This window comes from Dasypus novemcinctus, chromosome 18 (genome assembly GCF_030445035.2).
Source record: "Dasypus novemcinctus isolate mDasNov1 chromosome 18, mDasNov1.1.hap2, whole genome shotgun sequence".
Lineage (NCBI taxonomy): Eukaryota > Metazoa > Chordata > Mammalia > Cingulata > Dasypodidae > Dasypus > Dasypus novemcinctus.
Genome location: NC_080690.1, coordinates 37467385 through 37482799, shown reverse-complemented (window position 1 = coordinate 37482799; position 15415 = coordinate 37467385). Strand labels below are relative to the sequence as shown.

Genomic DNA, 15415 nt, shown 5'->3' with positions numbered 1-15415 from the left:
ATTTATTTTAATACATGTCTCATGAGATGAGCTATAAATACAATCAGCACTGAAAGATTTTGATTGGCAATAAACTGAGTAATATATATTAAATATTATATTTTATGTTAAATGTTATGGATTCTGAAAGAATATTATCTAAAGAGGTTTTAAATTTCAGAAGATAAAGAGGTCTTGTATAATGAGATAGATCTATACTTTAAGTATAAATATAACTTTTAGAGTAGTATTTTCAAATATGTTTTAATATAAATTATTTGAATATTTAACTTCTGCTTTTTTCAAATTGCTAAAAAGCTTGAAATCACAGTAATAGTAAAATTATGCTAAAAGTTTCTGCATTTCCTTGGGAAAAATAAGAGAGATAATAACACTTAATAATCAAAGACATTTATTCGGTAGTTACCATGTGCCAGGCATTATGCTAAACAATTTATACGTATTATTTCACTTTATCTTTATAATACCAATCTTGTAAAATAGGTAATATTATCCGCATTTTACAAATGAAGAAATTACAGCTTAAAGAAGTTATGTAGTTTCCCCAGAATCACAGAGCAATGCTCAGATTAATAAAACCCAGGTCAGTCAGTCTCAAGGGCCCTTGTTATTAAACACTATGATAGCAAGTTAGCTGAATATAGCCCAGTTTTCTTAGAGACGTATATTCTTCATACTTAAACAATATTCTACTGCAGTTATTGTTCAACTTAATGAACAGCGTATACCACAAAAAGGCACTCAAATTAAACTAATTAAGCTAAAATGGCAATCTTAATGAAAACAGATGATCATTCTAATGAAAACACATGATCTTTCTTATCCCTTCATTTCTTTTCATCCCTGATAATTTAGTTTTCAAACCCATTTAAACATGACCTTCACTTGAATTCTAGGACTTCCATAATGCTTTAATATGTATATTTTAATAAATTTTTATTGAAGTATATCATTTATACATGAACATGCATAAACAGTATGCATAAACAATTTTCATTATTGTGAAAATGCTTCATTTAATCATCCTAATAACCACCTGTTCCTTCTCAAGCCCCGTTTACTGATTTATTGTTCTTCTATCTAAACTTTGGGGTGACCCAGGGCTCAGCCTTCAGACTCTTTTCTTTATATATACCCATTGTTCAGAGATTCATCTAGCCTCACAACTTCAAATTCCATCTATACTGCTGAAAACTCACGGATTTATATCACCAGTTCTAACCTCTTTCTTAAATTACAACAGCATATCCAAATTCCTATAGAGCAACTCCACTTGAGTATTTAATAAACATCTCAAACTTAACATGTCAAAAACCAAGGTCCTGATTTTCCTTATTTTAGTAAAAGTAATATCTATTTCCTGTTTATAGACTCCCATCTTTATCTCATTCCACACCTATCCAGTAGCAAATCCTATTGGTTCTCTCTTCAAAATATATCCAGAACTGACTACCTCTCCTGATTTCCAATGATGGTCTCTTGCTTGGATTATTGTGACAGAATATTTAAGTGATCTCCACGGTCTTGTCTTGGCCTTTTTTAGATTTATTTTCACCACAGCAGCTCCAATGATTCTTGTCTCAAAACTCTGCAGTAAATTCTTCTTCAATGTAAGAACAAAAGTCTTCACAACTTAAGTCCCTATACAGTCTGCCTCATTGCCTCATCACACATTCTGCTTCATCCACTCTCACTTCTTTTGGCTGTGTTTTAAGTAGTGCCAAAGACACTCCCACCTGATGGCCCTCACATTTTCTATATCTGCCAAGAACACTTTCTCCTCTAGATCTCAACATGGCTTTCATTCTTATCTTAAGGTCTTTGCTCAAATATCATTTCTCAGTAATGTCCTCCTGACCACCCTATATAAAATTGCAGTGGTCACCTCTGACCCCATAGTTCCTATCCTACGTATTTGTTTTATTTTATTCCAGAGCCCTTATCACATTTTAACTTATTTTCCTATTTTTTTAATTTGTGTTCTTATTGGCTGTGCCCTGCATTTTAATCATTCGAATGCAAGTTATATTTGGGGAGTGATTTTTGCCTATTGTGTTTACTGCTGTATTTCTAGCAATTATAGAGCAAGGTCCAGCACTCAGTAAATATTTGTTGATTAAATGATTGGATGACTAATTTTTATATTAGCTAATTACTTGCCATTATGTTCCTGGACTCATGATGTTAAATAATAACAATCATACTGAAATCTCATCAGCCAGATTTTGTAATGATTATATCTTTCTTGACCTAAAATTGATTGTTACCACAACTCTTAAAAATTATTGTGAAACACTTTACCAGGAAAGACCTGTTTGCATATAATTATGTTATTTATTGTGTTAGCATAATTTTTAACATTCTTAAAAACACAGCAGTCTAATGCAGTTTTAATTATAAAACTCATTCTAAGGGAGTGTCTATGCAAGTGTTTAAATATCAATGGAAAATGTGTTATTGCAATTGTCATTAGACTTCCTTTTATGCTATTGGACAAGAATAAAAATGCAGTTAAGACATTCTGACAAATTATTATATTTGATAATAAATTTCTAGGGGCATATCATTCGAGGAGCTTACAGATTTCAAGCCATCATTACCACATTTGAAATGATTCTTGGTGGCTGTGGAGAACTTAATGCAATTGAATGGCGATGTGTAATTATTGATGAAGCACATAGGTTAAAAAATAAAAATTGTAAACTCCTAGAAGGTCTGAAACTCATGAATTTGGTAAGTATTAATATTATATCACTTAATTCACTTTCTTAGTTATGTAGTAAACTATCACAAGATTTCCTTTATTATTTTAGAATATAAATAATATCTGGGGTAAAATTAAGATTTCCTGATTAAATGTGTAAGGAAATGTCTTATATGTTTTCTGAGACTAAAATATTTTAGCTCTTTTTCCAAAAAAACTTTAGTAATTAGTTTCTAGAATAAAAATAGAGAAACCAACCAACCACCCATTGTAGATTGTACTTGAAAAGAAAATAGGATTATAAGTTTTAAGCCATATTATTAAATAGCCCTTTAGATTATTCAGATGATTTATGATCAAGAGATAAAATTATACTTTATTGGTTATGATTAATAAATAGGATTGTTTAAAATAATCTTGTTAGTGTGTTTGCTACTTTCAGATCAAGTTTTTTTTAAAAAAACATTTTGATTTTTAACTAAGATCATATAATTAATACATGAACCCTTGAACAAATAACTCAGATGCACAGAGCTATCTATGATAAGATTTAAACTGCCTTTTTACTCCCCTCTTTATGTTCCCCACCTCCAATTCCATTTGTCACCCCAGTATTTACAGTATTTGGAATATCTTTATAGCTCATTTACTATTATATACATATATATGCAGGTACACAAATACAAATATTTAATTTGGGGATTTAGCGTCATTATCCAATCTTATTTTAAATTGTAATTTGTAGCACCATAATTAGAAATTTTCTAGGTTTGTTTTCTTCAGTACTGATATGCTTAATTGTTAATGGGATTGTAGCTTAGAAGCATATTCCGATCAGACCTTCACATTCTCAGATTGTAGCCTGAATGATTGGAGAATTTCTCATTGTGTGAAAATTTAAAGAGTGAACTATAAATTAAGAATGAGCACCTGCTTTTGTACAAAGTTTCTTAGTAGTGACTGAGTATAAAAGGAACAGATACTCTCTTTGTTCTTAAATTTTATTTCTTGGGGAAGACCTAAAATATATACCTAAAATGATACAGAACTTTTGCATGTATGTGAAGAGGTAAAAATTAATATTAATAACATACAAAGTGAGGTATTATGAGAATTGATATATTGTTTAAAATTATTAGAAAAGTAAATTAATGAAGATTTATGGATAGAAATGTATTTGGAGTTGACTCTTGAAAATGGTGGTCAGATAAATATTACTTTTCACACACTTAACATTTGATAATCTAAGTCAAATGTCATGTAATTTTACTACTTTGATGTTTTATATGAATTACTCTTGTTTTATATAGGAACATAAGGTGCTTTTGACTGGCACACCTCTCCAAAATACAGTTGAAGAACTATTCAGTCTCCTTCACTTTCTTGAGCCCTTAAGGTTTCCTTCTGAATCAACATTTATGCAAGAATTTGGGGATCTGAAAACAGAGGAACAGGTATCCTATTGATTTTTGTAAATAAGTTCACCAAATTTCTTACCATTGTAATTATTTCACATGTGTACTTGATAGTGCACATATGTTACTCTTCTTTTTATCGTTTTTTATATAGGTACAGAAACTTCAGGCTATCCTGAAACCAATGATGCTGAGACGATTGAAAGAAGATGTGGAAAAGAAGTTGGCCCCTAAGGAAGAAACCATCATTGAAGTAGAACTTACTAATATTCAAAAGAAATACTATCGGGCTATTTTGGAGAAAAATTTTTCATTTTTATCTAAAGGAGCAGGACAAACTAATGTACCTAACTTGGTTAACACCATGATGGAGCTCAGGAAGTGTTGTAATCATCCATATCTTATCAAAGGTAGCTAAGAAGGATTGCAAACTAGTGTATTTCTCCATTTGAACAAACAATCATGAATAAACAAAACCCCATTTAGCTGCAGTGGCGTTTACTAGGAAAGGCATTGCCTCTGCCACTCCCACACTGGTGTTCTGAGGGTTCACAAGTGTTTTAGAGCCTAGGTCAGTGTGAGCTACTGCTGTGTCCCATGTCAGCACACCAGGTTATAAGAGCAGAAGCTCTGATCAGTCTAACTTGAATGGGATATTCTTCCTCTAGTTTAATACATGTCATGGTATTTTTTTTTAAAGTAGAGCTCATTCTTGCAACTCTGGATTTACATTTTTTCCTTGGTTTCTTTCACTTCTAAGTACCCCCAATTAGTGTGTCTCAAATTTCTGCTATGATAATTTGGTAGTTTTACTTCTTAAGGTCTTCTCTTTCCCAACCAGCTTTTTTTTTCCGGACTTGAGTTTGGTCTTTTCACTTAGTTCTAGAAATATACTCCTCGAGTACTTACTTTATCTAAGAGAGCGTGTTTCTTAGCCCAGTAACTGAAGTCTCTTTTGCATTCCTGGTATTCTCTGATGGCTAGAAAGGCTGAGGGAAGGCAGAGAGCCTTTTTAATGCTGGTCTCTACTCTCTGGAGGAAATATGTATCAAGAACTTGTAAGCTGACTACCCTTTTAAATTTTGTCTTGTTTCCTTATCTTAATGGCCCCCAGGATGACAATAGACATTTCCAGATTAATTATGGTAACAATTAATAATGATCACTCTTATGATTGGTGTTTAAATAAATATTAGATGTTTATTTAGGAATATATGTATTTTCTTACCTAAGTGAGGACCACAGTTCCATTAATTCTTTCCAAAAAACATTTTTTAGACATTTAGGGAATATAAATTTTTACATGGCTTTATGCTAGGTGTCTGGGGAGATCAAAGAGATTCTTAAGTCATTGGCCATGCTTTCAGTGGAGTTAGTCTGGTGTTGGTAGGGATTTAACCTTAAATATAAATAATTCTAATAAAAGTAGTATACTTGCCATCAGAAAGTTATAATAAGTTACAGAAACACAGAGGAACACTAATTCTGAAAGAAAAGAAAGCAGTTGGGGTTGCCTGCATTTGTATATTGCTGCTCTTTTTTCATACTCCTTTAACAGGCGCCGAGGAGAAAATACTTGGAGAATTTAGAGATACATATAGTCCAACTGCTTCTGATTTTCATCTTCAAGCAATGATCCAGTCTGCTGGTAAATTGGTCCTTATCGATAAACTGCTTCCCAAAATGAAAGCAGGAGGTCATAAAGTGCTCATCTTCTCTCAGATGGTGCGCTGCCTTGATATCCTAGAGGACTATCTTATACATAAAAGGTAAGGAATACTGTAATCCACTGAATTATATTATGAGTTATGCTAAGTATAAAGTTTTTTTAAGCACTGTACTGTAACTCAATTTTACTTACATCTTTCTTTTTAGGATAGGAATCCATTTAATTATATGAGTGAAGATTGCTTAGTAATAATGTGTTATGTTTTCTAACCCTACTATGTTGCAGCGGTAGGTAGAATGAAGGAGAATCATTAAGAAACTTTTCAATCAACAGGCATTTGTTGACATGGCAGTTGGTTTATCAGAGCACATTTTACATGGTTTGTAAACTTTGTGGTAGTAATGAAACTTTAATTGGACTTTTTATTTTGACAGCTATCTTCAAAATTGAAAAAGAATAAGACCCTTTTTGGATCTATTTCATTGTATAATTGGAACCTTAATTTGTTGTACTTTGACTCTTATGTACTATATAAAATTGGTGCCTGCTTTATTAGTATTTCTGATGTATTTAATTTGTGTTTGGTTTTTTTAAAAAATGTGTGACAGCAAATTAGTCTTTAATTTTGTCTAATCAATATTTAGATAAATATTATATGATTATGTTAAAATTGTAGGTTTCTTTTATCAGTGCATTAGTGGTCCAGGAAAATATCAACATATTATAATATAAAAGTGTATCTGAAATTTCAACCGTAGGTTTTAGTTATTTAGACTTCTACTCTTTTATTTTTTTTAAAGATTTATTTTTATTTCTTTCTCTTCCCTTATCCCCCTCTCCCCCATTGTCTGTTCTCTGTGTCCAGTCACTGTGTGTCCTTCTGTATCCACTTGTATTCTTGTCAGCAGCACTGGGAATCTGTGTCTCTTTTTGTTGCGTCATCTTGCTGTATCAGCTCTCTTTGTGTGCGGCACCATTCCTGGGCAGGCTCCACTTTTCTCGAGTGGGGCCGCTCTCCTTACAGGGCGCACTCCTTGTGCATGGGGCTCCCCTACACAGGGGACACCCCTGCATGGCACGGCACTCCTTCTATGCATCAGCACTGCTTGTGAACCAGCTTCACCGCACGGATCAGGAGGCCCTGGGTTTGAACCTTGGACCTCCCATGTGGTAGGCAGATGCCCTATCCATTGAGCCAAATCACTTTCCTTGACTCTTTCAGATAAATGAGGGTCTGTACCATTCCAGTTTATTTTATCAGAGATTACATAATTCATTTTTATTTCTAGTTCCATTTTAGTGTCAGGTGTTTCATTCCTTTTAGCATCATTCCAAAATGTACTTTATTCTCAATTTTATACAATGTAAGTGGAAGAAAGATTAAAATACAAATTGCTAAAATTAGCCATTCTTATATTTTTTATCTCCTTACACAGAGATCTCTATAAAAGATAACAGTGTTTGTACTTATCAATTTCCCTTATGATGAACTTCACAGAATTCCCAAATTTCTTTAGCATCATAAGTAACATTACTAAAAGTCACACCCTATTTTGCAGGTACTGGAGAATAGTTTACCTGATGCTAAAATTCTCATAAATCATATGTGGAAAGAGGTATCTTGAAAACCAGAAGAGTTGTGGCATATCCTACATATATACCACTTACACTTCTAACTCTTAAATATTTATATGTTTTATTTTTCTTGATGTCTTAGAATTTCTGGATTTTGTTTATATCAGATGGGGAAGAATAAAAGAAGTTAAGAGAATTGCTTAACGGTAATAACTGGAAAGAATTTGTCAGCATTCCAGTTTGCCCTCAATAGATGATAGTGTACAAGCAAGTATATAAGTTGAGAGAATACTATGGATTAAAAACAGAAAGAAACCTTTCTAGGCTTCTTGTGTGGCATTTATTATCAGACCAACAAAATAGGTTTTTATGGACATTTATGAAGTGGAAATATGAGTTTTTCTTATTATAACTTCTGAAAATGATGTTCATTGAAATTTAATACCTTTCCAACAAAAACAATTCACTGTATCCAGGAATGCAAAGATTATATATCCTTGTATTACTTTGTATTCCCTAGTACCAAGATCTGGAAGTATAAAACCATAGAAATTATGGTTGGGATAATCTCATTCTTCTTAATTTTATAGTAGACATAATGTTGCAGAAAAGCTGATTTTATATTTGCTAGAATTCTTAATTTTTAGCATATTCATTTATCTGAATTTATTGTATTGTCATTTGATAGATACTTATATGAGCGGATTGATGGAAGAGTGAGAGGGAATCTACGACAAGCGGCTATAGATCGATTTAGTAAACCAGATTCAGATCGATTTGTTTTTCTTTTGTGTACCCGAGCTGGTGGGTTGGGCATCAACTTAACTGCAGCTGATACATGTATAATTTTTGATTCTGATTGGAATCCTCAAAATGATCTTCAGGTAAATAAATTCCTTAGCTAAGAGAATTAAAATTTTTTAAAGCTCATGTAACTATTTTGAGTAATCTACCTCTTTTATTTTTATCTGGACAAACTAACATGTATGTTATCCTAATAAATATTGGTGCCAAATAAAATGGGTGAAATTATTTTATGTTTAATAAAACATATTTGTTTATTATATATTTTACTGATACCTAAAAATAATATGAGCTGGCTAGTACAAAATGTACCTAGTTGAGTACAGTATATTAATAATTTGATCTGTTTTATATAAATTTGAGAGAGGCTTAAATTCTAAGAAAAATATTTGTCATAAATGAATGTTTCAGAATATTTGCTCAAAAATAAGTACTTATTATAGCTACATCTGTAGTAGTTATGTGATATGTATCAATAAAAGGCATGCCTTTTTACAGAATACTGTAGAAAATGAAGGCTTTCCTGTAAGTTAAGACTATTGCTTAGACCTCATAGAAGCAGAGTGATATTAGAATAGCATAGTCAAAATTTGCAAAAGATATACATCTACCAGGACTGTGAAAAAAACAAGTTATAGAAAGATACCATCTGATGTTCATGATAATCTTCATTATACTATAGTTTGTACTACTTAAGTAGATAAAACACTATATAGTAAATTGTTATTGAAAATATACCTATATATATTTTAGGTATATATACCTAAAAATATAAGTTTTTAAACTGTTCATTTGTATTATATTTAATCTAGTTTTTAATCTAGTTCAAAATAGCAAAGGCTTATCAAAATTAATAGGTCAAACCAAATACAAACTTTTTCTCTAGAAGGCCAGATAATAAGTATTTTAGGTTTTATGAGCCACAGAAGATCTCTTTCACACATTCTTCTTGGTTTGCTTTTACAATCCCTTAAAAAGTATAAAAAATATTCTTAGTTGGCAGACCAGGTTTGGCCATGAACCATATTTAGCCAATCCTTAGGTCAAACCAGAATCATAATTATTTGTCTTTGGAATGCAAGGTTATACTTACAAATGCCTATAGGACATGTGGTATTCTAAAAGTTAATTAAAGATAAAATAATAAAGTCATATCAGAACCTGAGGAGGTATTGCAAAAACTACTGGATCCCCCGACTCACTCATTTTTCCTACTTACTCCTAAGGTAAATCTCGTCTTTAAAGTGTGATAATAATTTTGGCCTCTTGTACTTTACTTAACCTAGAGAAAGTTGTTTAGTCACAGTTCTGGGTTCCATAGGGCAGCAAGTAAATACGTATATTATAAACATGTAAACAAAGAGCTTGAACTAAATGCCACTTTCAAATTTTAAAGCTATACTCTATTTTCTAGTCTGTCTAAAATAATAGAAAGGTGTGTTATTTGGGAGAAAAACTGTAATTATATAGAACCTTTCAAGTCAAAATAAGTTTAGTAGGAACTCAGGATAAAATGTGAAGTTCTTATCTATCTTCTGACAGCCACATTTTTAATATCTCTAAATATTAAATAATTAGTTCTTTCTCTGTTTAAATAGAATTTTGGTAACCAGATTTATTGTCAGAAATCTACCCCACCCCCCACAATTACCAAGCTTGACTAATATGTAGTGAAAAGATTATTAATAATGTAGAATATTTTTAAAAAATTTTAGGGTTGGGTTTTTAAGTCTTCATAGATTAAGTTATCATCAAATAAAAAAAACAACTTTGTAGCATTTATGTACCTAATATTATATGGATGATACCCCTTTTTAAATACGTTTCATTTATTTGTATTCTGTGAATATATATATTCAGTAGATTGAATTTAACTTCTTGTTTTTTTATAGGCACAAGCTCGTTGCCACAGAATTGGTCAGAACAAAGCAGTAAAAGTCTACCGTCTAGTAACTCGTAACTCATATGAGAGAGAGATGTTTGACCGAGCCAGTCTGAAACTGGGTCTGGATAAGGCTGTGTTACAGAGCATGAGTGGAAGAGAAAATAATGGTGGTGGTGTATGTATATTTCTTTTCCACTTTCGATTTTTGAGTTAATTTTGTGTATATTCAATCTTAGCTTAGGTACTGTATCCTTTATCTTTTTTTTTGCTTAGGTACTGTATCCTTTATCTTTGGATAATAAATAAGTTTCCTTTATGATAGGAAGCATTTTGAGGATACAGCTATGCTTAGTTAATATTTTTGAGTTATTGAGAGTAATTCTTATTGTATAGCTCCAATGCTTGTAAATTGTTAGCACGAAAGGGAGGGAGGGAAAGACAGAGAGAAAGAAAGGAAAAAAAAGAAGGTAAGTGTTTTCAAGACAGTAATTTGTTATTCACTTTGCAGGACATTTGTATGATGGCACAGCAAAAAACAGAATTTGTACAATTTTCTGTATTTAGTAGCTTTTCAAATTATTTTTTTAATGTCAAACTTTTACTTTTTCTCGTTATAAATGATGATTTTTAGTATTTTTTCCTTGAAATTTCTTGTCCCATGTCTTGGGTTTATAACAATAATAGCAAAAAAAACAACAACAATAATAGCATCCTAGGAATAAAAAGAACCGGAATAAGTTATCTCCCTCTTAAACTTTATTTTACTCAAGCCATTTTTGGCAGATGGGCAATTCTTATGTTAAAGATACTCACTGAAGAAGAATCACAACTTCACTATTTAACAATGTCTTCTTTGAGAGAATTTTCTTTTATTTGCATCCCAAATTCCAAATGCAGTTTATTCATGACCTCTTGTATTCTCTGACAGTCTTAGGAATCCCTTTTCAATTTAGGGACTTAAAAAAAATTATCATTACCCAAATTATTTTCTCTTTAGATTCAACAACTTTCTAAAAAGGAAATAGAAGACTTGCTTCGAAGAGGTGCATATGGTGCCATTATGGAGGAAGAAGATGAGGGTTCTAAATTCTGTGAAGAGGATATCGATCAGATTTTACAGCGTCGTACAAAAACAATTACAATTGAGTCAGAAGGACGTGGGTCAACATTTGCAAAGGTAAAGTTCAGTGCAATTTTATAAATATGCTAGTGATATTCACATCTTTACAACTGAAAAAATGAAACTGTCCCTTTACTGATTATTTGCAGAGCATCTACTTAATGTTCAGATATACTGAATTTACTCAAAAGCAGTAGATAATATATGTTTTTCGGGCTTTTTTCCTGATCTCTCATATCATATTACACTTATACCTTTCAGGTCCCAATGAAATGGAATAAGGGTAATAATGAGAACTAGCCCAAATATTAAACAAAATCAAAGAAATTTAGAAATCAAAGAACATATACCAAAATCAGCAAAACATAATAGTAGAGGAGATACAGAACTTTAGATTCCTTGACTCAATGCAAAGTGTTAATACACTATGGATTTTTTTCCTCATGTCTGAAGTTATCTGTAATCTAGTTCTTCAAAAACTCTTAGTCATGGAAAATGATCTTTGTTAATTAGGCTAAGCATAGAGATAACCTCCTTGGATTTCTTTTTAATGTAGGAATATGTAAAACATTTAATGACTACATGTGATTCCAGCTTTTTTGTTTAGTGTTAATGATGATAATCATGGGGAGTCACAAGACCTGGATTTGGATTCTGACTGAAGCCAGATGACCTATGACAATTTATTTAACCACTTTGAGTCTTTTTCATCTTTAAAGGGAAAATCGTAATAATCATGCTTGGCCTTTTCTATGCCATAACAAAGTGCTGTGTAAAAATTACTCTATTTAGATGATTTTGGTAAACTCTAATGATAATCAGCTATGCTTTAAGACTATGCAATAGTTAAACATTTAAATCTCTATTTAAACTCTCAGTTTTATGAGTAACTGGTACATTTGGAAGGAGAGTTGACTGAAAAGGTACGATAATGGCAAGGGAGGGAATCCAGAGAGTTTGCCTGTAGTTGTCTTGTATTTGTTCATGCCCGTAGTTATATAGTGGACATTTGTCATAGTGACATGGTACAACCATACCATGGCACCAAAGGTAGGACTTTGATGGCATTTAACATTTTTCCCTAGAATTTCCAATGAGTTCAAGTATATACAATTATTTTCAGTGATTTGATGACATAAATAAAGTAAATCCAGTATGTCTTTATTATCGAATAGCATTGATAAGGAGCTACATATATGGAGCAAAGTACTTTTCAAAAACATTTAGACCTAATCTCTGTCCATCTAATAAGCCTCATTATTGGCAACTTCATTTATAAATGGGTACATCACTTAAATCTTGTTTTGAGAGATTTTCATAAGGACAATCCATTGGGCCCTAGAAATAGAAAAGTTTCTAATCTGAGTTTTTCAAATTGGTTATTGAGCAAAAGACTTTGAATTGTTCAGCAAAAACAAAACAAAAAGGACTAAATGTTGTTGCAGATGGATAGCTTATTTGTGAAAGCATGTGACCTCTTACTTTTTTTCTGCCACTTCCTATTGTAGGAAGATGGATTTCACCATTTAAAAAATCTTCTCTTGCAAAGTTTTATTTAAATGATTAAAGGAATGCATTTTAAGAAAATGATTTTTGCAGAGCTAGGCTATTACAACTGCTTTCAAACGCTAGAATTTAACGTTTGACATCTTCTACAACAGATACTTCATTTCTGTAGGCTTAATCCATTGTCAGAATACTAGAAAATTGTATAAGTTATCTTGGAAATGGGTTCTAGGTCAGTTAACAATAGCATCTTAAATTATTTAGACATTTTTAAAAAATTTTAGTTGAAAAATAAATTTACCCATTCTCTTGTATTGTGTGTGACAAAAACTATTTAATCGTGGAGTTTAGTTTCTTCTAGGCAAATTACTTCAGTTTTCAATAGTTATCTGGTAGCAGAATATCCACTATCTTAGATTTTTTTTTAATAGGCAACTAAAGAGAAATGTGCTTTCAAAATCTGATTATTTTCTTTCAGTGACTTTTCATGTTAAATGTTCTGCAGCTTCTGTAAAGCAAATACTTATTTGCAAGATAGTTAAATCTGGAGAGGCATCAATTAGTGAATCAATAGTATAAAATAAAACTTTATGAACTTCATTAAGAAAAATTTGAAAACATGGGTAGCATATATCCTCAGTTATTAGAAATTCATTTCTGTATTAACAAAATCAGTTTGTGTCATAGTAGGAAATTACTTGTGCATAGCTAGATGTCTGTCCCTCATAATTACTCAGTCATACCAGTGTGATAAACTGTCATTGTATATTTTCTTTTTGGGTATTCTGATGGCTGTGTAGTTTTCATTTTATCAAACTAGTTAGCCTTTGCTCCCTTGAGTTGGAAAAGAGTTTTTATAATATGTGGTTTATCATAAAAGGTATCTCAATAGTTTCCTATTGCTGCTCTAAGAAATTACCACAAATTTTGTGGCTTGAAACATCATAAATTATTCTGTTATGATTCTGGAGCTCAAAATTCTGAAATTAGTCCTGGAGGGCAAAAATCAAGGTGTCATCAGAGCTGGTTCCTTCTGGAGGCTCCAGAGAAAAATCTGTTTCTTGTCTCTTCCATTTTCTAAGACTGTTTGCATTCCTTGGCTTGTAGCATATTATCCCAGTCTCTTCTTCTGTTACTTTAAAAATTTCATAAGCATTTATTTCCATCACTTCATAAATATGCACACAGAATGTACTTTTTAAACTTTTTTTTTTCTTTTGTAATTTAAATGCTTGCTGTTTACAAACATCTAACAACCCAAACTCAGAAGAATGTTGGCTGGAATGAGTGTGTCTCTTATTTGGTAGGTGTATCATGAACAGAATTTTTTTTTTTTCCCCTCCCTCTCCCCCTTTCCACCACCCTGCAGTTTTTTGCTGTCTGTCCATTCGCTGTGTGATCTTCTGTATCTATTTCTCTTTTTGTCTTCTTGTTTTTCTCCTCTAGGTTTCACCAGGATTCCATCCTGGGGCCCTCTGATGTGAAGAGAGGCTCCCTGTCATTTATACCGCCTCAATTCTTGGTTTCTCTTGCACCTCACCTTGATTCTCCTCTTCATCTCTCTTTTGTTGCATCATCATCTTGCTGCATGACTTACTTGCGCAGGCAGTGGCTTACCACGTAGGCACTGCACGGGCATGCTTTTTTTTTTCCTTTCTTTTTTACCAGGAGGCCCCAGGGATTAAGCCTGGGTCCCCCCATATGGTAGGCGGAAGCCCAATCGCTTGAGCAACATCTGTTTCCCTGAACTGAATCTTAAAATTCAGTCAGAAGGATTTAGTGATTACTAATTTTTAGGCATTTTATAAAGTTTCAAACTACAAATGTAGATAGAATAGTTTAATGAAACCTTGTGTACTCATCACCTGCCTTCGACAACTCTAAATGAACTTATTTCATTACAATCCCACTCACCTTTTATATTACTTTGAAGCAAATCGTAGATATCATATCCCCTGTAAATGTTTCTATACAAAGTTAAAAATAAAATTAGCAATTTCTTTATATTTACGTTATCTCTTTTCTTTTACTAGTTTTATTATCTTTTAAAATTTGTGATTTTCTACATTTTTAAATTCTTATCGAGAAGATTTTTTAATGAACATTTTTATTTTACAACTAAATCCCAGATATTTAGATATTAACTTAAAAGTTTTTCACTATTTTTATTCTCCTTTGAAAAATCATTGTATATAACTATAGTCTTCCATTCTTTGTTTATAAGAGTTGACATTTTTCAGGCCCTTTTCTTAAAGCATTATGTGTCTTCTCTGCTTTAAGTTTTTAAAACACTTCAACTTTTCTTTGACTTGGCATATCTGTTTTCAAGGACTTAAGTTGGAAATAATACCACATTTTCTCAGTTTGCTCATCTACTTTAAGTTTTTACAGTTATTATGCCATATCTTTATGTAAGGAAAGTAGTTTTGTTTTTTAAAAAACCAGGGAGTGATTAACTTTTCTTCATTTATCATATCCTGTGGTGCATTTTTGGAGATGTATCTATTTTAAAATGTGGTGGAAGTAAACTGAGTTTACCACAAAATAGAACTGTATAGTGCTGGGAGGTTTTGAAACTCTTGCTTTAACCTTGTATTCGTCTAATATTTTAAAAAGCATATCTTGTCCTGTGTGGTTTCCTGTCCCCTTACCTACCCAAAAAAGATTTCATCCTTGCTTACCAAAAATTTCATAGTTAACCAATAGTAATAATTTACTTGATTCTTCTGCTTTAACT

At 31.9% G+C, this 15415-nt stretch overlaps 1 protein-coding gene across 15 annotated transcripts in view; it reads left to right on the top strand.

Annotated features, from left to right (window-relative positions):
• Positions 1-15415, top strand: part of CHD9 (chromodomain helicase DNA binding protein 9) — a 330078-nt gene that overhangs the window by 221119 nt on the left and 93544 nt on the right. For all 15 annotated transcript variants that reach the window (XM_058280018.2, XM_058280021.2, XM_012523904.3 and 12 more), the window contains 7 exons: positions 2557-2733; positions 4015-4158; positions 4274-4529; positions 5678-5888; positions 8052-8247; positions 10060-10227; positions 11050-11229. In XM_058280018.2, coding sequence (XP_058136001.1) covers positions 2557-2733; positions 4015-4158; positions 4274-4529; positions 5678-5888; positions 8052-8247; positions 10060-10227; positions 11050-11229 — 1332 coding nt within the window. The remainder of the gene's footprint in view (positions 1-2556; positions 2734-4014; positions 4159-4273; positions 4530-5677; positions 5889-8051; positions 8248-10059; positions 10228-11049; positions 11230-15415) is intronic.